Source organism: Sander vitreus, chromosome 13, assembly GCF_031162955.1.
Source record: "Sander vitreus isolate 19-12246 chromosome 13, sanVit1, whole genome shotgun sequence".
NCBI lineage: Eukaryota > Metazoa > Chordata > Actinopteri > Perciformes > Percidae > Sander > Sander vitreus.
In genome coordinates, this window is record NC_135867.1 from 11,954,481 (window position 1) to 11,977,440 (window position 22,960).

General features: G+C 39.6%; 2 protein-coding genes across 2 annotated transcripts in view; one reads left to right on the forward strand and one right to left on the reverse strand.

Moving 5' to 3' along the window:
• adad2 (adenosine deaminase domain containing 2) overlaps positions 1-3,712 on the forward strand; it is an 18,199-nt gene extending 14,487 nt beyond the window's left edge. The window contains exons 9-11 of the mRNA XM_078266605.1: positions 781-1,015; positions 3,289-3,421; positions 3,602-3,712. Of these exons, the coding sequence (XP_078122731.1) occupies positions 781-1,015; positions 3,289-3,421; positions 3,602-3,712 (479 nt within the window). The remainder of the gene's footprint in view (positions 1-780; positions 1,016-3,288; positions 3,422-3,601) is intronic.
• Positions 3,713-6,941: 3,229 nt separating this feature from the next.
• Positions 6,942-22,897, reverse strand: adgrg4b (adhesion G protein-coupled receptor G4b). The gene is made up of 27 exons (XM_078266701.1): positions 22,859-22,897; positions 22,599-22,718; positions 22,227-22,464; positions 21,091-21,366; positions 19,861-19,958; positions 19,541-19,602; positions 19,301-19,417; positions 19,095-19,120; positions 18,015-18,088; positions 17,462-17,529; positions 16,394-16,539; positions 16,077-16,206; positions 14,161-14,261; positions 13,645-13,849; positions 13,401-13,566; positions 13,148-13,294; positions 12,873-12,998; positions 12,685-12,721; positions 12,505-12,608; positions 11,698-11,819; positions 11,257-11,525; positions 10,402-10,516; positions 10,205-10,283; positions 9,757-9,958; positions 8,787-8,888; positions 8,026-8,190; positions 6,942-7,530 (listed from the first exon to the last, which is right to left on the reverse strand). Exons 1-27 carry the CDS (start codon positions 22,895-22,897, stop codon positions 7,394-7,396), a joined length of 3,471 nt encoding a protein of 1,156 aa, XP_078122827.1. The 3' UTR covers positions 6,942-7,393.
• Positions 22,898-22,960: the final 63 nt, after the last annotated feature.

A 22,960-nucleotide genomic window follows, 5' to 3' on the forward strand; every position in this document is an offset into this window, starting at 1 on the left:
GATTTTCAGCGGAGGGAATTACATATAGGCTATTTGTCAGCTTCTTGAGGTTTGAATTATGTTATTATTTTATGTTTATTTGCTCTCACGATCGCTTACCACTGTCAAGGTTGCAACTGAAATAATAGACTAAAGCAATAACAGTTTATGGAAAGCACAGGTGTAATTATGGTCAGATCTTGGTCCTGATTGATGGGGAAGTGATATTGATAAGCGTTGTGATTTACGCATTTACAACATCGGCTATTTTTTTGCCAGCTTTCCTTCCTGTTTTAGGATGCAGCGACTTAATTGCGTTTTGCCTGTAAAATCGTGTCTGTGTTCTTCATATTTATGTAGAATTATAGTTTGCTCTTCTTATGTAAAATATGCGGCTCAGGTAGATGTTTGCGATTGGTTGTGCTGTGCAAACACCGCCTCTTTTATGTGAACGCGCTCGTCTCTAGATTGTAAAAACCTGGGTTGATTGAACTAGTTGTTAACCACCGTCGTGACACAGCTTACCACGGTTGTTAGGGTTAGTGAAGCTGTAACTGAAATAAATCCAGGGCATGTTGTCCTGCTTCGTAGTATAGGCCTCTGGTTGTATGATTTCCAATGCATAAGGTCATAAACAGTAAGTGAGATGTTTTTGTTATATGATGTACTAGCTGAAATAGGAATGGTCACTTAAAAGGATTTTTTTTTTTTAAATGTAATGTTACATGAATCACTTATTTTACCTGTGCTTTTGTTCTTAAAGATTAAAGACCAAATACTTAGATTGTTGTATTTATTTAGGGGGCCAGAACCTCTCAAATGTGGAAGTGTCTGATAACACCAACATGCGACTGGGTGATGGATGGGAGGACTTTCTGCCGCCATCTTACAAAAAACACAACATCATCTTTCTCTGTGGCGACTACGTGGGGCCCGTTGGGGCCTCCCCGCAGCATGCCGATCTCAGCATCAACTGGTGCCTTGGAGACAAGGATATTGAAGTTCTGGACAGTAGCAAGGGCATCATCATTGATAGGTAATATGCAGATGCATGTACACATGTACATTCTCTTTTTGAAAACTGCATGATTTTTTTGAATTGAATGAAATGTCACTAATTTTAAGAAGTGAAAATAACTAACTTGTCCCTGCATCAGAAATATGGGACCAGTATGATGTCCTGTACTCCTGTTGCAGAGTCTTGACCTGACTAAAAGCTTACCTCATACACTCCTGCAGCCATTTCCAGGGATGGAGTAGAACAGCTTGCAGTGCCTGATGCAGTGTGCTTGTTTGACTGTGTCACTGAAGCTTGAGGCTCCTTGGTTTTGGAGCTGCAGACAACTGCTGATGTCCAGTAGCTAGAGTGTGACACAGACGTGGCTCTCACCGCTGTGTTTTCTTTGAGCAGAGATTACAGCCAAAAATAGATTTGAAATCTGCTTGGGGCTCGCAGTGTTGCTGCGTTTTTCAGCTTTTGGTTTTCGGCGAAACCGTGGTTAAAAGTGTCAGGATGAGCTCTGCAGGACGTTTCAAACAATAAACTAGAATAAAAATAGAAAATATTCAAATGTAAGTTCATGATTACAGGACATAATGTGTGCAGGGGGAGTTTGTAAGGAATTGTAAGGATGGCAAGAACTACTACTAAAAAACAAAACAAATTATAGTGTGAAAACAAAAGGAGATGCTGCTTCTGTCGTATGAGACTTCTTTAATTTAGTAATGTAAAAGTAGCATGCCAATTATTTCCAGCTTCTTTTAGCCATGGTTTTCATCACTGAAGCAATTAACTGTTTCCTAAAAGCTTTGGTATGCACCCAAAACCTTTGAATTATACACAGAAGATTCCATTATAGGTAGAATGTATTAGTTATAATAAAAACAAAGGAAGTTTTGAGGAGGATGAGGAATATGATGGGCTGCAAACATTGTAGTGCTCTTGGAGCAGACCTTAAAATGATATACAGTACGTCACCCTGCACAGCCATCTGCAGTGTTGTAGTTAAGACCACCAAAACAGAGACCAAGTCATCACCAAGACCAGAGTGTATCGAGACCGAGACAAGACCAAGACTTTGAGGGGTTAAGACCAAGTCAGGACCAAGACAAGACCAGTGTGCGTCCCACACTGCATGACACAATAAAATGTGGAAAATGCTAACCATAGGAACTCCTCAAATTGATCTGAAAAATTGGCAGATTGACAACGTTAGCTAGCTAGCTTCGCTGTCGTCACTTACACTTAGCTTACCTTTCTTTATGCTTCCTTTTGTAAGTGCCGATACAAATTTGAGTTGGACCCAGCTGTCTCAGTCAGCGTTACATTGCAGAATTTACACACTGCTGTGTTTTCTTTTAGATGTTGTTTTGCACATAAACTCCTTCCGGTTTAGGTAGCCAAATTTTATTACTGACGATTTGGCTGACAGTCTCCCAGACAGCCAGAGCTTCTTCTCCTGTCTCCCGCTTTCACTCATTTAGGGGGTGGGGAGAGGGGGTTAAAGGTTATTAGTTGCATTTGAAGTAGGAAGGTTTACATCCAATCACTGTAATGGTGTTAAAACATCAGACAATGCACAGTCGGTTTAATGTTGTCCCTGCAGTTGTGGTCTTGACCGGTTTTGAAATAAAATCCCAAGTCCTTTTTATCCGAGACCGAGACAAAACCGAGTAAAACTGCGGTCGATTCCGAGACGAGACCTTCAAAAAGCGATCTTGAGTACTGTAACACTGGCCGTCTGCGAATGTCAGCTTCTATTAACGCTCTCATACTTTTGCTGTAACAGTGCAGAAGAATTGTCTTGACTAACGCTTTTTATGTTCAGCACAGCTAAGCCCCTGAAGCAGAGACTGCATCCTCCAAAATAGTGTTGGAGGCGCAAACATTGTTAAGAGCAAGTCACTCAATGCAGTGCATGAACACACATTTGATATTGACAATTTTTGTCCCCCTGATAATTAACTGGCTAGCTTGTTTATGACTCATTGGTGAAGGAGTGTGTGTGTTACACACACTACAAAGCAAGTGTACGTCTTCAGGAGACAAGAGGGCTTGATTTGCTTGTAGCACAGATAACTACAACAGGCTTTTTGGATGTGTTCGTATAATATATGGTAGCTGGCAACAATATACCCTCAAATCATGTCTGTATCTTAAGTAAGACTGATGTACATTGAACACAATGCTGAATACAAGGCTTTGTACATATTTGTTATAAAGGTTGAATAATAACGCAGTATATAAAACACATGTATAGTGCAGCATTTATTGGAATATTAGTTATGGTGTGTGTACTTATTTCCCAGCTCTCCATCTGTGAGTGGGCCTGGATTCTCCAGCAGACTTTGCAAAAGAGCCCTCTACAGTTATTTCCTCCGAGTTGCACAGCTGGGTGGGCATAGCTATCTGCTGGATCTTCCCACCTACCACAGCATCAAGGTGCGTGTCAGCTATACGTCATTACATGAATGCTCAGTGCTCAGTCAGAGAACTGCGGTACTGTAAAACTATCAAGTCTGGTTATGGTGGATGTGAGTTAATTAAGAGTTTTGTAACTTTCCTTCATTGTAGTTTTTAGACAGATTGGATGCATGATGTTGTAAATGGTTTGTTTTATAGGTGGAAGCCACTGTGTACCAGACAGTCAAAGATCTGGTCAAGCAACAGTTTCTGAGCAACCACGCAGGTCCCTGGAATTCAAAAAAGCTGGTGGACTGCTTTAGCACTTAAATGTGCTCCCACTCAGTAACAGGCCATGTAGAAGTATAAGTTCCTCTTGAGATTTGATTTACTGTTGTTTACTGTGCACTTCATAACAGTGATTGTAGTTTACATCTAGTTTTATGTATATTTTGTATTTGATAATTTTTTGTTTGCAGTTCGTGTAGGTGTTTGAGAAAAATAAACGAGATGCTACTGTTATGCACCACAGTAATGTAGTCAGTTTGAGTGAGTTGTGGGTGGAAAAACATGGCTTATAGGCTAACATTTGTTCTCCCTGTCAAGTAGAACTGAGCTACATTATCACCCATTATTGCATTTGTAGCCAAAATGTTGTACTGATTAACAACAAAGAATTTAGTTTTGATGTACCAACCAAAAAATGTAACCAGTCACTGGTATGAAGAGAGGGTGTTATGAACAGGTAATTATTATTATTTTTTTTTTTTTTTTACAATGTAGTGTTTTGTGTCGCTCACTGTCATATGATTTTAAACTGGGATCTTACTCATATTTATTCTGATTGTATCCACAGCAGGTCCAGTGTGTTTGCAGTCAGGAGTTCAAATCAGCAGCTGAAGCAAAGATATGGTTCAAAGTTTCAACTTCTCTAATATCCTCTCTAGTTTGTATTGCCCTAATGACCTCTGTTCCGGTACACAACATTTTGTAGCAATATTATGTATAAGTATGGTTTTACGTATTTTGCTTTTCTAAAATAATTTCCTGACAGTTGTACATGAGACAGATTATCTGTAAAAAAGAAAAGAAAAGCCCATTCCTCTGCCTCCCTGTATTGCTCCTAATGGCATTTGCCAGTTTCCCCTGCACTCAAACAAAAACAACCAATCAGAGTCGAGGAATCTAACTCAGTGTCAATGACTGCTCCTGAAATCCGATCAAACCGTCAAACTAGGCAGCGCTGATAAGAATCAAGATAATTTTACTGCATTGCCTATCTTGTGTCAAATGTTTTCAGTAACATATATTTTAGCGCACTGTTTCGCTGTAAAACAAGAAGGTTTGTGATCCGGCTGCCTTGTTGAAAACAATCAAGCAAAAACCAAGCACTGACTAATCGGCCAGAGCAGACTTTCTTATTTTACAGCTAAAAAGTACCCTAAAATATGTTTCTGTAAACTCTTGATTACTTTTGATCAGTGCTGCCTAGTTTGATGGTTTGATCGGAGTTCATAAGCAGTCATTGACACTGCGTTAGTGACTCAGCTCTGATTGGTTGTTTTTTCTTATGCCATTGGAGCACCAGGAGGAGGCAGAAGAGTGTGTGTGTGTGTGTGTGTGTGTGTGTGTGTGTGTGTGTACAGTTGTGTTCAAAATAATAGCAGTCCAACATCACTAACCTCATAAATCAAATTTCTTGGTAGAAGTGATATTTCCACATGGCAAATAATTTACTAGTAGGTTGTAGAGTCATAGAAAACCAACAGACCAACAGTCATGACATGCATGCTGCTTATTCTGTGTAATTGAATCTGTAATTGAAAGGGGCATGTTCAAAATAATAGCAGTGTTGTTCAATTAGTGAGGTGATTGATTCTGTGAAGAAACTGGTGTTAATTATGACCCATATTTAAGGAAGGCAGGAAGCAAATGTGCATGCTGGTTATATAGCATTTCACACTGAAATACTCAGCAAAATGGGTCGTTCCAGACATTGCTCTGAGGAACAGCGGACTTTGATTAAAAAGTTGATTGGAGAGGGAAAAACGTATAAAGTGGAGAAAATTATAGGCTGCTCAGCCAAAATGATTTCAAATGCCTTGAAATGGCATCCAAAGCATGAACAACGTTACCTGTGAGTACTGTTACGATCAGAAGAAGGCTATGTGAAGCAAAGCTATCAGCTGGAAGCCCCCGCAACATTGGCGCAACATTCTGTTGACTGATGAGAGCAAAATTGTTCTTTTTGGGTCTAGGGGCCGCAGACAGTTTGTCCGACGACCCCCATGCACTGAATTCAAGCCACAGTACATTGTGAAGACCGTAAAGCATGGTGGTGCAAAAATTATGTTATGGGGTTGTTTCTCATACTGTGGTGTTGGGCCTATTTATCCCATACCAGGGATCATGGATCAGTTTTCAATACATCAAAATACTTGAAGAGGTCATGCCTTAAGCTGAAGAGGAAATGCCTTTGAAATGGGTCTTTCAACAAGACAATGACCCAAAACACACCAGTAAGCAAGCAAAGTCTTGGTTCCAGATGAGCAAGATTGATATTATGGAGTGGCCCGCCCAATCCCCAGACCTCAATCCCATAGAAAACTTGTGGGGTGACATCAAAAATGCTGTTTCTGAGGCAAAACCCAGTAATGCAGAGGAATTGTGGAATGTAGTTCAATCGTCCTGGGCTAGAATACCTGTTCACAGGTGCCAGAAGTTGGTGGACTCCATGCAACACAGATGTGAAGCAGTTCTCAGAAATGATGGTTATGCAACTAAATATTAGTGCAGTGATTCAAAGTAAAGCAAACCCTTGAGACATTTTTCAGTTTATACAGTAAATGTTTGAGTTTGTAAAGAAAAATAACAGCCTAATATTCCTTTTTCTTCACTTTCTGTAACGGTATAACACAAACTTGATAAATTTTGGTCATGTTTTGATTTGGAATTGAATGTGCAGTGTCCCCAATGCATTGATATTATGGAATTAAAAGCTATTCTAAGGATTTTGAGCATTTTTCACTGTTTTAAACACACTGCTATTATTCTGATCACAACTGTACATACAGGTTATCTGTCTCATGAAGTACTGTCAGTATATAGTGACAGTTTGAGCAAATATGGCAGAAAGTTATTTACTTTTTTATAAAAATGACCAACCGTACCTTAATATACTTAATATTAGTTACTCTGGAACTTGTGCAATCCACAAACCATTACTTTAACACCTCTGCTAGTCTATTAATAAAAATGTAAAGGTTTTGTGAAACTTTACATTACTAGTAACTGTTGCCAGCCTTTTGGTTTGCATTACATGTGTAGGTGTTAAGGTGATAACTGTAGTCAATATAAAAACACCAGCTAAATGTATGGGACATTCATGCAGCGTGGATTTCAGTTATGTCTCTATGATGCTACCGATCAACTCCAATTAATGCCAGTGGTTTATTAAAAACATATTGACTATTTTGGACCATCACATGTTTATCACAAGAAATATGTCATAATTTACAAGAAAAAGATAGTAGTCACATTCGAGGATGGTGTGGTAATCATCTCATGAAGTGATTAAGGAAGGATTGTAGAATAATGATTTGGTTTAAACCTGAAGTGCACATGTTCTTCTGGCACAAATAGTCAAGAGGTGAAGAAGGAACACAGGGAGACTTGTATTATGTTAAATTTGTATTATTTCCTCACAAACTGTGGTGCCATGATTCGTTGTCACCATGGCTCCACTCGGCAGTTGCTTGGCAACCAACTCCTCCTTGGAACTGATGCAACTACTCATGTCTTCATAATTAGAGGGTCTTTTACAATATTTAGCAAACACAAAAAAAAACAATAGAATTGCATGATAAAATTGGCTAATGAAGCTGGAAAACAATGGAATTCATACTTCTGTGGTTTAAATTGAAGTACAATTTGTGTTAAGGCTGCTGTTTCAGTTTTCAAGATGATTTTAGGATTTGCATGTCTGCATGCGTTTGTATGCAAATGCTTGTATTATTTTTGTTCCTGCTGGCCAAGCAAGTGATTCCTCCAGCCAGGTGTCGGGTTCATCCCTCTCTGGGACTGCAGAGCTCCTGCACCGGAGGGGCTTCTCTGAGCATGAGGGAGAGCCAGGGAATTCACAAAAAGGCCTGCAAGATAATTAAACATTCGTGACAAATTTAGAGGTGTGAAGAACAGACATTTTTCACGCGTGGTTTGAGACTATATGCCTGGGAGTTTAGGATTAAACTTAAATTACCACCAGTTATCAGATGGTGAAGAAAACCTTTAAGAAATAATGATGTCCTTTCAGGCCCAATTACAAAGGCTTTCATGTAATTATTTAATGTCAGTGCAGTCTCTCATTGATGTATGCAGAGACCTTTACTGTGATTCTGGCAGCTGAGGGACTGGGATGACTAAATCTGTGATCATTTCATTAAGGACTATAATTAATTAATAACTCTTGGCCCTTTATCTCAAAACACATTTGCAAATTAGTTTTTATTTTTGTATACAATTTTGATCACTGTCACTATCATTGGCTTTTAGGTTTGCTAAAGTGACAGCAGTGTTAAAAGACAGATTTATTAATTTAGTAAGGATGTGCGATGCTTTGGAATGATTATGCTTTGTTTGCTCACCCAGGTTTGGTCTCTTGCAGGATGAGTCTCTCTGGCTGGAGTCGGAGGAAGCTGATGTGCTGTCTGTGGAGCTGGACTTGACCGAACAGACCGATGGTACTGGTGCTCTTGGAGGATTTGATTTGGGTTTAGCCGTGACTCCAACTGATGCCGAGTTGCTCCACTCTGGATGACAACACCAAACACAGGTATCCAAGAGTTGCCTTTTTATTGTTATTGATTAACCTCATAAGATAAATTCTGCCTTCACAAACACAGTGACGATACAATATATCTTCAAGTTACCAAAAAAGTAGTCTATATCGAAGATGTTTCATTTCTGGCATTGTTCAGGTGCTGCTGGAAATTCCGCCGGATGTCCCTAATTTTCAGCCGGATGTCCATTACCTTCCGCTTTCTTCGTGTTGGCATTCTAAACTCCGGTCAATTTATGGACTATGTTTAACTGCTCCTCAGATCTCTGCAGGGTAAACCCAGACAGCTAGCTAGAATATCAGTCCAATCAGAGTTTTCGGTTGAACGACTTAAACAACTTTTGAACGTACGTTCCTTCCAGAGGCTATTTTGCAGAGGCACTGTCATTGAGTCTGGTGCTTAGTGCCACTCATGATGATTGTGATTGATTTTTTTTTTAAAAAGCCAATAAACCAGAGCACGTTTTTCTCCCATTCCAGAATGTTGTGTGGACTAGCGCAATGCGAGACTACCAAAAAAGTAACTTCAGATATGTAGCCACATCATACTATGTGTGGCTGTCGTACCAGAATACTCTTCAAGTCGAAAACGTCCAACGCAGAGGTGAATCCTCCACTGCTTCCTGACATTTTCCTTCATCAGACAATGGAAGAGGAAAATGAAAAGTCCTGGAATATAAACAAAAGTGAGATAAGCTCATGAGCTTTAAAATGCTAAATTGGATTTTGATTGGTGGCTCTATTGTCCTTATGCACTTGAGCAAGGCATTTCTGTCCCAGAAGTAGAAAGTGGAGGGCTTTTGTTGCATCACTCACAGATAAAAAATAAACTAATTTAACAGGCCAACTGAGGTAAAGGGAGTTGTGAAATAGTTGCATCATTCAGCCTCTGTTTAATTTTCTTTCTTTTTATCTTTGAGTTTTGTTGGTTTCTTTTGAACTGTGAAAAGGAAGTGGGATGTTGAGTAAAACTGCATGTATGGTTGGAAACCTTTACTCAAAAATCTATTTATCGCTTATATCACTCATAAGCCCCTTTCACACATGCACTGCAACCCTGAAATTATCTAGACATTACCCAGATGAGCTGTATGTGAGAATGCAAATATGTGAATCAGTTGGATCTGACAACAGCGAGTGGGCGTGTTGATGACTTTGTTATATTGCGGCCCGTACGAGAAGGAAACGCACATCCAAGGGTAAAAAAGAAGGGTAATTTACACAAAGACGCCAACAGAAATGTCTCAAATGGAGAAACCACGAGATTCGAGAATTTCTGTCGGTTGGGGCCGGCGCCAAAATCATCACTTAAATTTAGCCAACGGCAAGAGACTTGGTTGTTTATGACCGAATTACAAACCGGCTACGTGACCGTGGTGTTATCTGAGTCAGATCCTGCCTCCTGCACGCTCTACCCAGGCGCCACCCCTCACCTAAACCAAATGGAGTATTTCCAGTAAGCACATTCGCTCTATCCTTTATATATTATCCAGCATGACCTTCAGTAATTATTTCTGTGCAAAAAAGAAACTACAACCTTGCAGGGTGTTGAGTCCAGAGAACAGGTACAGTAGAACTATTCTGGCTGGTACCCAGGTAAAGAAGCCAACAGTCCATGTTAGTCCTAGTAACAAGGTGAGACTGACAACTCCCTTCAGGTTATACATCAGTCCACTGCGGGTCCCAGCTGGGCTGTTGACTCGCATGTGGCGAATCTGGATCAGAACCACTACAAAAACCTAAAAACGAGACAAAGAAGGCTTGGAGTCATTAAATTACAAGGAAACAATTATGGAATTAAAGATAAGAGCCCTCAAATGTTGCATATTGTTATACTGAGTCATGCCAGGCTACATCCGTCTATTTTGAGATACCTTCCATAGAAAGGTAATTATGAGAATACTGTGATACATTAACCAGTAAAATGTGGACATAGGCCAGTGTTTAAGTGGTCTGAACTTTAATGAAATGTTTAAATGATTTACCACAATGTTGAAGAGAAAGACTAGCACGGCATAGGCAACCACAGACACGTAAAATGTCACTTCGTCCTGGAGCCAACAGCTAAGGGAACAAGGATCAAGATTTAAAAAAATGTCAGTCTCACTGCTGATTGAAACCGCTGTGTTTCAAATATGCCCCAAGACATGGAAAATGAATATAAGATGAAGCCACAACTCACAAGTTGTCAGAGTTGTCCAATGGCTCTAAGCTATGCTGAACATCTGTGTAGAGGTGACTGCCGTAGGCCTCTCTGTTCACAATAAGCACCAGGATGCAGATCACCAGAGGAATCCCTGGAGGGACAGTTTAAATACTTTTTATAGCAAAAATATTAATCATGACAGGGTTATAATAACTTGCTGGACACATTAAGACAAGGCTTTTGAAAAACCGTCAACAGCATTGTTTTGTGACACTGTTTTGGCCTAGCCTGGTCCTACCAGACTCTCGTACATTTCATTTGTACAGAGAGTCTGGCCACTCTCCATTGACAAGTGTCAACTTCCTCTGTTTCTTCCTCTGAAGTTTAAAACTAATGGATCTGCCCAGAGCCACTCTGGATCTGCCATAACCAATCGTTTGGTCGTGACGTCGCCTTAGCCAACTCTTTCACCACTAACGGAGCAAGCTGGAAAATCAAACTATTCCCGAACCCCTTGGGGAGGAGGGCCACAACATCATAGCCACCCAACACAACTCAGCAAATATTGTTCTTGCTCGGGCTTTAACTTCAGGATATTCGGCAGCGTTGCCACAAAGGACCGAATGGCTTCGCTCACATCTTTCTCCGCCGCCATTACGGAATTACAACTCAAACTACCGCACAACCTCAACGTCATTATTCTCAGCCACTCCCTCAGTTCGCTGATTGGACCCCCAAAGATTTGACCGGAGAAAACCCGCGAATATACCGCAAACCCAGACGGAGTACTGAAGGAAAATGAAAATTGAGCGGAAGTACGTAGGAGGGCGGAGCCAGGCTAGTTTTGGCCTGCCACTAATTAAAAGTCAGCCAGTCGAAAACCCGACTCACCCCATCCCAGAGCACAGAACTTGAGGATATAAGAGGGTACGTAGACGTTGAAGACTTTGACGAGAGCAAAGTACATATTAACGGCCTCTAATCCCATCCAGGTGAATGACGCCAGGAGGAAGTAGTGGAGCGTGGCTGCTACAGCCACGCAGATGCCGTATAGACCCCAGGAGGACAGCCAGGTGTTGACCAGAAACACCAGGTTCAAACCTAGCAGCGCCAGGGACAGGTTGATGAGGATCTGAGATGGGTAGTCTCGACGAAGCTTTCTGAAACGGAGATAAAAAAACATAGGGGAGGAAAACAAACGGTAAGACACAGAGAGACCCGATGGTCAAATGTATCTGCATTAGTGTTGACATGGCCTTTAAGACCTAAACACAGTCAGTGTGTGACAAGTGGAAAACATTTATAAAAATAACTCAGTGGTTGGAGTCTTACTCGAAAGCTGTGTAAGTGAGAACAGTGATTCCCAAGAACACCGATGAGACTCCACAACCAACATATGTGATAATGGTCAGGATCTGCTCATTAGCCGGGTCCAACGGAGTCCTGGAGACATCCTAGACACAAATACACACATACACAACACAGATTTGTAAGCAGTGTCCCACATATATCTCTTACAGACACAGATTGTACAGTAATAACACTAACTGCCCCTGTCCATAATGCCAAGTACAAACCAGCATGAAGACCATTCAAATTGCTAGCTTACTCTAGTGTGTGTAACTAAGTTTCAAAATTTAAATAAGTGTCCGTTTCAGTAACATGAGTTATCACTGTCACTGATATTTTTGCAGTTTTTGAATATTATTAATGCAAAGTTGTTACAATTATAAATTGCACAATCCTTTGCTGTCATTTTGTATTAGATATACCATATTTGATCATTTTAAAGCAATATGTTTAAGTTTATGCTTAATTTCAAAGTACTGTGTCTTGGTTGTCTGTAAAAGCACCAGAGAACCGGAAGCATGTCCCACAATGACTTGGTTTAAATACAAATAATGAATTTATTCATTATTAGCAGTAGTTTAGTTTCATAAATTATGCTTTGAGTGCCCTCTGCTGGTAACAACTGATTTGAATTGCTCATCCTTGCCTAGAACTACTGCTGTTAATACTGTTACTACCACTGCCACTACTATTACCCTTACTATTAACTTTAAAACATGCTGCAGTCCCCTCTGAGGGCCAAAGTGCGCTTTCCAGGAAACGGTACAACAAAAATAATACAATGCATACCAGAAGAACTCCGAAGTGTGTGAGATGATCACACAGGCACGTTGTGTAGTCAGAGCTGCTGTTGTATTTTCTGCAGCCATAATCATCCCAGCCTCCGTTTCCATCTAGGTGATGACACAGACATTTAGTATCACACAGTTAATCCAGCAAGTAGTAGTGATTGTCAGAATCAGGACCTACTGTTTTTATTGAAGTTCCAGTAAACGCACTGCACGTCCTTGTGAAGCTTTAACAGAGATGGAAATGAAATGCTTTTGGTAATCAAACTCATTCATTCATTATATTAGCAGCACTGTAAGCAGCGGGAACTCTAACAGGTGTATGTCACTCAGCGTTTAGCCATATTTTTAAAGGACAGTTAATCCTACTGTGTTGGGTATAAGATGGTGGAGCGTGACTTCGACATCTTCATCAAGGTCTTTGATTAGAGAGCTGGCATTGGTCACACTGGCTGACACCACGAAGGTGTTGAGGGCCATCCCCTTTTGGCTGCTCTGAAAATAATAACACAATGCGTGTGCAAGTTTTCTTTTCTAAGCTAAACACCACCCAGTATAATTAAAACATGGATGTTTCAAATACATATTCTGATAGAACTGGGTTTTCCTGTTTCTTTAAGAGAAAGAATTCATAAAGATTGTACCTTGAAGAGCATTGGGATTCCGTAGAACAGAAACTTAACCCTTGCTGGCCTCTGGTTGGAGCTGTTCTGTGGGAATTTGTCCTGCAGGGCAGACGGCAGGGCGATGAAAGCCACTGTGCTGTTGAAGGGATACTTGTTGATGAAAATCTACAACATAAAGAGACATTTCTTAATTCTCTTTTAAGTTCAGACTCAGCCTTAATTGTAACAGTCACAGTGATTGGGGACATTAGTTGGTTGTTACTTTACTAACCTCAGGCTTTGTGCCTGCGCGGTCCGATGACACTCCGAAAGTCAAACTGCTAAACTGTCCGGGAACTACATCCACCACAGAGATGGCAATGGCAGGAGCAACCAGGGTGGACGAGCCCTCGTAGCACACCATCATGTCTCCGACTGCCTCCGTGATATTTAGGATACTGGAGAGGAAGACAGAGGAAGGTGACTGGATGTCAAACAGAAAAGTTAAGGAGATTCCTTCAGTTTTCCATCCTTACGTGTTAGTAAAAGGCAGCAGGTTGCTGTCAGATTCCAATATGTTAGAGATGATGTTGATTAGAGCTTGGCCCATGCTTGGTGTGACCCTACTGAGGTTGACGATGTCCTCTAGCTTGTTGAGGACTGTGACCAGCTCCTGGTAGCTGAGTGTGGAGTGGTTTCTCAGTAAACTCTCAATCATCTCCACCACGTCCAGTGCATTTTCTGAAGATAAATGTACATAATGTACATGTAATATGATAGATGTAATACATATGGCTGGTTTTTCTACAGCTCCATAATAGAATAAGTCCTGACCTGTTAACTGATTTGTTTTTATGAGTATTTAAATGTGCAGGAACAGGAAACAAACGGGCAACATTATAACATCCCTTTCCGGGCTTTGCATACATCTGTTTTTTGACATTTTAAATATGGCATTAAGGATTCTTGGATATTTAGCATTGCATTTTAAACTATAAATTAACAACTTACAACATAAGACAGACCAATTAATTGAAAATTGCGTAACAGACCAGCAGTGACTTCGACATGATCCAGATCAGGGATGGTTTCCACCACCAGATGACATTCTTCCAGGTCTGGATCCAACCAGTAGGTATTGAGGCACAGTTTACTGTCAGACGGGGGGACGGGGACGGGGGGGGCGTGAGAGGACAGAGGGAGAGGGAGGGCTTTAAAACACAACTTCTGCTAAGTGTTTTATTCCTCATCTTGCTATATACATACAAGCTATATATCTTTTATTCTTGACTACCTTTCGTACAGTACGAAAGGGTAGTGCTGACACGGCAGAAAAAGAAAAATGAATCGGTGTCACGTTATTACGTGAAAAGTTTATGGTAATAACATGATGTTTTTCCTGTTATAACAAGATATTTTCACGTTTTAACAAGATATTTTCACGTTATTATTACATACAAACTTATCAAGTTATAACAAGAAAATGTTCTTATTACAATATACTATAATCACGTTATAACGTGAAACTTTTCACGTTATGTGATCATTTATCTTGTTAGAACATGAAACTCCCGTTTAAATGAAGACATGGTGTGCAGACAAATAAATTGCGAAATATGGCTCACATACACAATTTGATGAAGTTCTACTTCATGCTTGGGCTAAGACATGGTGAGATTCTGCTGCTAATAAGGACGGTGGATGACGTGATAAGCATGCATACACTAAGAAAGATTTTGAAATGGATGGGGCTGTACAGACGAAAGAATGAGTCTCAGCCCATTATGAAGTAGAACTTAAATCGTATTTATGAGCCATAATTTGCAATTTATTCGTCCGCACACCGTGTCTTCATTCAAACTGGAGTTTCATGTTCTAACAAGATAAATGATCACGTTAAAACGTGAATAGTATCACATTATAACAATAAATTATCACGTTATAACGTAATAAATAGTAAATTGTAATAAAAAGAACATTTTCTATTAATATATAACAAGAACATTTTCTTGTTATAACTTGATATGTTTGTATGTTGTAATAACGTGAAAATATCTTGTTATAACATCAAAAACATTTCACGGTAATAACGTGTTACTGATACGTTTTATTTTTTCTGCCATGGCAGCACTACCCTTTCCCTGTAATAAAACAGAGCTTAGACAGCTGGGAGGTTGTTGATCCTGGGAATCACCCATCTATTAACTCCAGTCATTAGTGACACCCACCTCCTGATTAATGATTTTACAGAACAGCCTCCAACAGCTCATGAGCAGCCATCAATAAATATTGTCACACATAGTCAACACACCGAAACAGTCCTGAACACAGTGACACAGCCAAATAAAAATATATAGCAACGGATGTAATCAATACCGAATTAGGCCTGCATTTATTCATGTGTTAAATTCATGTTGACAGAGTCAACCAGCTAAATACATGTACTCTTTTCTCTGCCTGACTGCATGATGGATTGTCTGCAGGTCATGGGTTCAGTGATAAGTGACAACAGCAAAAACAAGACACAATCAACATACAGATGGTGGCATACTATAGAGCTTGAAAAAAAGTACATACCTGGATTTCAGCTCAAAAAATCAAAAAATGTCATAGCATATTTAATATGTATTTATTAATTTGGTAAGCGTTCTTGGGTAAGAAGCAAGTGTTACTACTTGCAGTCGACAATGAATAGAAAAGTAATCTTGAAAAATACCAAGTTTTGTCAAAACAGTGATAAAATCATTGGAGCCTTGTGTATGCTCATCGTCTCATACAGTAATACAGTATAAAAGCTAAAAAGAAAATTAATTTATAATGGTACCAAGTAGAGAAAAGAAGAAAAACTCTTATATTTGAGGAGTACTGTTTTGAAAGAAATATGACTTGCCAAAGACATCCTAGTCATGTATATTACTAGTAATGGCTAGGAAGCAAAAGTGAATGAATGAACTCTCTGAGTGCTCACCAGTCTCGAGTGGCGTAGCGGAGAGGGTTTTTTGGGCACGGCTGAATTGCATTTTTTCCTCCTAAAGTGTCAGGCCACTTAAACAGGCCTTTCCTCGTCTGGTGGGTTTCTGCGTTGCACTGTAATATCACTGAAAGAGGGTGACAAAGATGGAGAGAGAGAGAGAGAAGGATAACCTGATTTGTTAAAAAAGAGTTTATATACTCTAACCCTAATCCTTTTTTTTCTATAGAAATTAATATCAGTTGTAAGTAATATTTATTCAGTTTTTAAATGTAATACTATGTAATATTTTACCGAACTTGAACCTTACTCACATATGCGGCTTATCTGTATGTCCTCGGTTGCTATGGAGATTGAGTCGTCGTTATAGGGCATCTGCAGTAGGTAACGTATCTGCTCTTCCATTTCCTGTGAGTCTGACAGCGACTTCATGACCCGAACCTGGAAAATACAGCTCTCTCTGAAGACAGTAAAAAAATGACATGTTGCAAAAACTCCTTATAAGTTTATCTTCATATTCATTTTTCAGTGAGTAAAGCTTTACAAAATGGATATACTTGATGTATGAATTATGTGTTATTGTGTTTCGCCTACTTCATGTATTTGTTTTCCTTCTATTTAATTTGTAATCTAAGTGAAATAGTTTGGAGCTACATGATCCATACCTTGAAACTCTGAGCACGAACACCTGAAAAATAATTGTTGACACAGCTTTATAACTGGAGGGAAATAGTATATATATTCAAGGCAGAACATACAGAGTTACATTAATTTCAGAATTTTGCATTTCAGTTAAACAAATTCCAGCCTGAGTACTACCAAATGTAAAATAAAGAAGCATTTAATTATTGCAGGTTTCAATGGAAAGGTTTTTCTACCTTTTACCTAGAATAAACGTATACCATTCTGCAGCAAAAACTGAATAGCTTTGTCATGAAAATGGTGAATGTTAAAGGAATAGTTTTTTGGGAAATGCGCTTATTCGTTTTCTTGCAGACAGTTGGATAAGAAGATTCCACACGTCTTCAACTGGAGCTGTAGTCTGGAGCGGAAGTCGATAAGCTTAGCTTAGCATAAAGACTAGAAGCAGAGGGAAACGGCTAGCCTGTTCACTCAAAAGTTTAAAGTTTGCCTACCAGCAGCGTTTTACAGTGCTAAGAGTCGGAAAACCATGCTACAGTTGTGAAAAATTACATATATTCAAACATGAGATCTTTTCATGTTTACTTACTTTGTCAGATGTAAAGGGGTTTGACTGCAGGTTAGGGTGAGGTCTGGAAGTGAGATCAGTCACTAAATTAAAATGTTCTAGTTGAAATCATCCTGATATTTCTGGAATGTATGGTGAGTTAATGGTGTGGCAGCTACATCACATACTGTACCTTTGAGCTCTAGGGAGCAGCTGGAGGTCCAGCACCATCATCATGTCACTGGGTAGACTGGAGTTGAGCTGTGGAGAATCAGAGGCCACGTTTAGAATCAGAATCAGAAATCAGAATCAGAAAAAGCTTTATTGCCAAGTACGTTTTTTACACATACAAGGAATTTGTTTCGCTGTTGTAGGTGTATGTCACACATTCTCTAAAATAAGTTAAACAAACAGGTTAAACAGAACAAAAAATATAAGTATAAATATATGTGTGTGTATATATATATATATATATATATATATATATATATATATATATATATATATATAGAACAGAATGTATTAATGTAAAAATGTATTAAAAATAAGAGAGTAAGAATTAAGATAAAAAGAGCAGATTAAGTACAGTGGCATGTAGAGCCAGAGGTGGGGTGTGGAGAGAGTCAGGGTGGTTTCTGGGCCTTGTTAATAAAGACAATGGTCTTTACCTGTCTTAATTGTGGCTTGTTATATATCTGTGTTGCATTCCTAAAACTTAAAGAGCTTTGTGATTCTGTCAGACATACCCAGGTGGAAAGAATCTGTCTTGGGTCGCAGTCTCCTGTTATGGTAACATTCACCTTCACCTCAAAATACAACTCTGCAGAGGAGATCCAGTAGGGCATAGTTCAAATAAAAGCCTCTAATAATCCACACAAAACTGTGATGGAGACCAGTTCTGTGACTATAAATGATCAGACTGACCAGAAACATTTGCAGGGGTTGTTGTGAAGGTGGTGGCTGGGGCCGCACTGGTAGAGGCACTTGTGGTGGTGCTAGTGGGAGTAATGGATGTTGTGGTTTTAAAAGTGGTAGTTGTGACTGGAGAGGGATCCGTCACCAAATCAGGAGGACTGATGGTGACCATGGCGAAACTTTCTAGAAACAGGAAAGATAATTGTGAAACAGAATTTGTTTTTCTGCAACGGCACATAACACATGGTGAGAACTATTTCCTACCAACAGGCGTGGTGTGTATGCTGGTCGCATCAGCCAGCACCTGTAGCTGACCACTGGGGTCAGGGTATGCGTCCTTAAGGTCCTTGTACATCTCAATTTGCACAGCTGCCACATCCAAACTAGGGATAACATTGACATGAACCAGGGCATCAAACCTACAGGGGAGACATAAAGTGTTTTTACTGTCCTCTGCTGCAGTGGTTTACATGTATTCTGTATTCTTGTGACCCCTTAAAATGAAGAAAAGTGTATGTGTTAAGGCCTTAGTCAGTGCTGATGAAATTCTGCATTTGCTGTCATTTCCTACTTGACAGTTACATGTTTTTCTGTGATCAGCCCTACTCTTCTTTAGTTTACTCTGCGTTACTGTACAATAATTGTATGCGATTTGTTTACAGAATTCAGATCAGAAGAGGTATGGGAATATAAATGTCATAGAATTCAAAGTCTTAAGCTTTGGCAATGTATATAAACTCAAAAAAACGAAATGTGTACGCTTATACATTTGCATATAGATGTATTGTATTAGATTGTTGTAGCTATTACTTAAACCTGCACCCTGTAGACGATCGTCATTGCCCAGCCACTATCAGATTATATAATATTTAGAAAACCGAAATCATTAAGTGAAACCTGAACAATGTTACCTGTTATAAAGGAGAGACCACCGCACCTGAAGAATAAAAGACACATATTTTAAAGTTACTCTAAAAATATATTTAAGCCACAGAGATTACCATTGTGATCATCCCTATGATGGTAAAAAAACATTATCTTGGCCAGTATTGGTGGACAAACTAATGGATGTCTACCAGAGAGCAGAGACTATTTCTTTCCTGCAATTTCTTGTTACGTATTGGCCAACGTGTACGCCACTCCAGCTATATGAGAAATGTCTCGGTCAGGCTCTAATGTGCTTACCAGACTGTCTTCATGTGATGTTTTTACAAGGCTGTCTTCTTTGCTGGATCTGTGTATGAGATCAGAGAAACTTGAGTATACATATGTTCCATTGGTTCAGCCTCTCCATCATATACTATACAATTAGGTTTAATTGATGTGACACAGCATCAGTGCTCCAGTCTTCTCATACCTGGTTACTTCAAACACGGACACTCTGTGTAAATAGATGCTGGTCGGCAGAACCTTTCTGAGCTGCAGGAACAACAAACGGCAGAGAGCAGTTGCAACCACTGAGATTTACTGCTGGTGAACAAAGTCAAAATAACGCAATAACAATCAATGCAATCCTTCCAAACAGCACTGTGATTTGTACAGATACAGCAGAACCACTACAGTCACACTAACGTAACAGTGGGAGTAGACAGCTTCAGTGTTCAGATTGTACATGTTAATATACAGAAAATGTTCAGGTACATTTTTTGTATATATATATATATTTTTTTCTTTTACCCAGTTATGTGCAATGTCTCTGGCCGTGTAGAGCTCGGTGGTGTTCCCATCGGAACGGACGATGGCAAACACCAGTCTCACTTCGTAAATGGACCATTCTGCCAATCCGCCAAAGAGATTATGAAACACCATTAAATACATGCAAATGTAAGTAAAGAAAAAGTCATTAGAAGACAGAAACAATTGAAACATATGCCAATACAATGACAATAAAATATTTAAGTACAGTTAAGTATTGTTTTCTACAGTTAATCTTTAACCAGTGTATTTGTTTTATTCTAAATGTTTTCTCTATCATTATCATAAACAAATGCATAATGTGGTATACAAGATAGGATCGCAGAGCCAAACAGAGTGTGACAAACCAAAACTGGGGCTCATTTGGAAAAGCAGAACTCAAGGGTGCAATGAGTTAATGCTGAAACAATTATGCTGCAGAACCACTTCCTTCTTTCATTGATAGTATCAACTGCAGACTTATGTACATTTTTGTGAAGGGCATTTCCTAATACGAAGCTCTGTATTCAAATGTGCCAGATATGTTTTATGTGAAGTAATGTGATTCTTACATGTTTTGATTTAAAACTTCAGTCAGTAGATTTTATTTCTTACCTTCACTAAAATGTACTCTACGTGACCGACTATAATATTAATCTCTTGCAGAACTTTATTAATACAACATAAAAATGACGAATTAATTCAGAATGATTATTTTTCATTATTTTGTTAGACTAAGTTAATTAATATTAACATTTTTCGAACTCTGGTGGCAATGTTTACCCTGTGTTGCATTACCATTAGTTTTAAGGTGAATTACAGCAGGTTCCAGCTTTACAGAGAGAAAATTACGTATGGCAGCTGTATGATTAATGCTGTTGATCTTAATGTTATCGATCACAGAATGGCATCTATATTTACTTAACTGACAGCCGGTCAATATTTAATCTGGGGGTTGAGGACACAGTAAACCAAAGGCAGACACAGAGGCTACCACTTAGGTTGGAAAAAGCTGTAAAACGCTTGATGAGCTGGCCATTTACTGCATAAAAGTGAATCACTGACTGGTGTGGGAGTCAGCCAAGGGAGAACATATTTAACTTGTTGTGACTTGCAGGTGCTGAGATAAATGTAGGGTTAATAGAATTTTAAAACCAGGTGTTTTACTTCAGTAGAAATAATCAGAGAAAACATTATTCCAGTTAATGTAAAGGATGTTTTCCACCGGCTCACCACACGTCAGGTTGGAATCAGGGAGCGGAGCACAGATCCGAGTGTCCCAGTTGTTTCTGTCCCACTTCACCAGGTCCCCCTCTGTACATTTAAGTGATGTCACTTCTTGTTTGCTGCGTTCTCGTCCCCATAGCCGAAACAGAGATAATTTGCCCACCGGATTGGGAAATGGAATAATCTCAATATCCCCGTTGACCAGGCGGTGTGTCGCACCCAGAGTAAGCGTTCCATTGGGGGCCAGTTTGCGGCACGAGGAGGAAATGGAAGGAGTTGTAGCTACATGGTGAGCAAGGAGAGAAGAAAACAGGGTAGTATGACACAAACTACAAATTACACAGTACAGGTAGGGTCAAATACACAGTAACATTTTCACAGTTTGAACATGAAACAAAAAAATATTTTCGTCAGTTGCCTCAGAGCCAAAAGAGCACAATGTAGAGATACTGTAAACAACTCTCCAGTCATCATTTATAAGTGACTACCACTAAAATGGATAGCAGTCTGAAAATGGTCACAAATGGTTCATGTGTCCCTAACCTTTGCTAAACTGTGGATCTAGCCTGCATTAAGTAGGGTTGCATTGATCCAATATGCTAGATTGCTATCTGTCCCAATACTAACCTTATTAAGCAGATTTAGACATGACTTGATCCATTTCCACATTAAAAATACGTCTTTCTCTCTCAATATCATAAATGTACCATGATGCTGCTGTTTTTGTTTCCCACTAAGGCATTGCAAGTTTCTTCAAATCAAGACCCTATACAAATACTAACCTGGTATGAATAGGATATAAATCTAATGCCTCTAAAGTGGAAATGTGTCTCAATCAGACCAAAACACAAAAGCAGCACAATAACATAACGTTTAAAACAAATATGGTAACAGAGCATCACTGAAATACAAAACATAGTTGCAAATAAAAATAATAAAAACAGGGCATACGATGTTAAAACACAAAATAAGATACTGTGTCTGACTTGCAGCTGCTTACGCCACCCTTGGTATGTCCTTGTAACTTGCTGCAACAGAGTAATTTCCCAATTTGGGATTAATAAAGTCCATATATCTGTCTAGCTACCCTTTAGCGCCCTCCAGAGTTGTATTGTAACCCAGTTGCCTATTACTCAGCCCACCTGCCAGGATGTCCACCAGGTTGCCATCAAGGTATAGGGACGGTCCGTCTTTAGTATGTGTCCAGGTCAGGCACAGTGAGTACCACTGAGACTGGTGAAGGGTGATCTTAGGCGAAGTCCACTCCGTTCCAAACAGCCAGACCACTAAATGACCCCACTTTCCTCCTAAACCCAGCTCCGTATACTGAGCTTCAGGATGACTGTACATGAAGGCGGTCCATGGTGAGGAGGCCTGGATCTAGATATGGTTGATGAAATAATATACATGATTCATAAAGTCTTTAACTGTGCATTCCCCCTAAATGTGCCCTTGAGAGTTATAGCAATGCAATTTAGACTTGGGAGTTAACTTGTGCAGTTTGACATCAATACCTTGAACTTGATGTTGAAGCAGACTGTGAGCTCCTGCAGGGCGGAGATGGAGACCTGAGGCTTTAGTGTCCAGTGGCTGCACCCCAAGGTGAAGTCAGCCACCTCCCCCCATAGACTGAGCTGAGGGACTGACAGAAACAGGCAATACAAATCATTGACACACAGCACATAGGAGTAGAGCTGTAGAGCAGCTGTTCAGCAATGAGAAGAGAAAGTAAGCTCTAAATAGTGTTTTATCTCTGAAGCTGCCGCTTGTTCACCGGTATCTCTTTCTCAGCTGTCGGCTGCTGGGGTTGCATTGTGGGTAATGTAGGCGCCAGGTTAGATATATTACTGCTTATGTACACAGCTGACTTGATTGG

Coding starts and splice junctions, on each gene's coding strand:
- adgrg4b (XM_078266701.1), bottom strand. CDS start 22,897: ATGCAACCCCAGCAGCCGACAGCTGAGAAAGAGATACCG. Junction 13,850..14,160: donor TCATGTCGAAGTCACTGCTG/GTCTGTTACGCA, acceptor ATTTATCTTCAG/AAAATGCACTGGACGTGGTG. Junction 8,889..9,756: donor TGGACTCAACACCCTGCAAG/GTTGTAGTTTCT, acceptor TTTATATTCCAG/GACTTTTCATTTTCCTCTTC.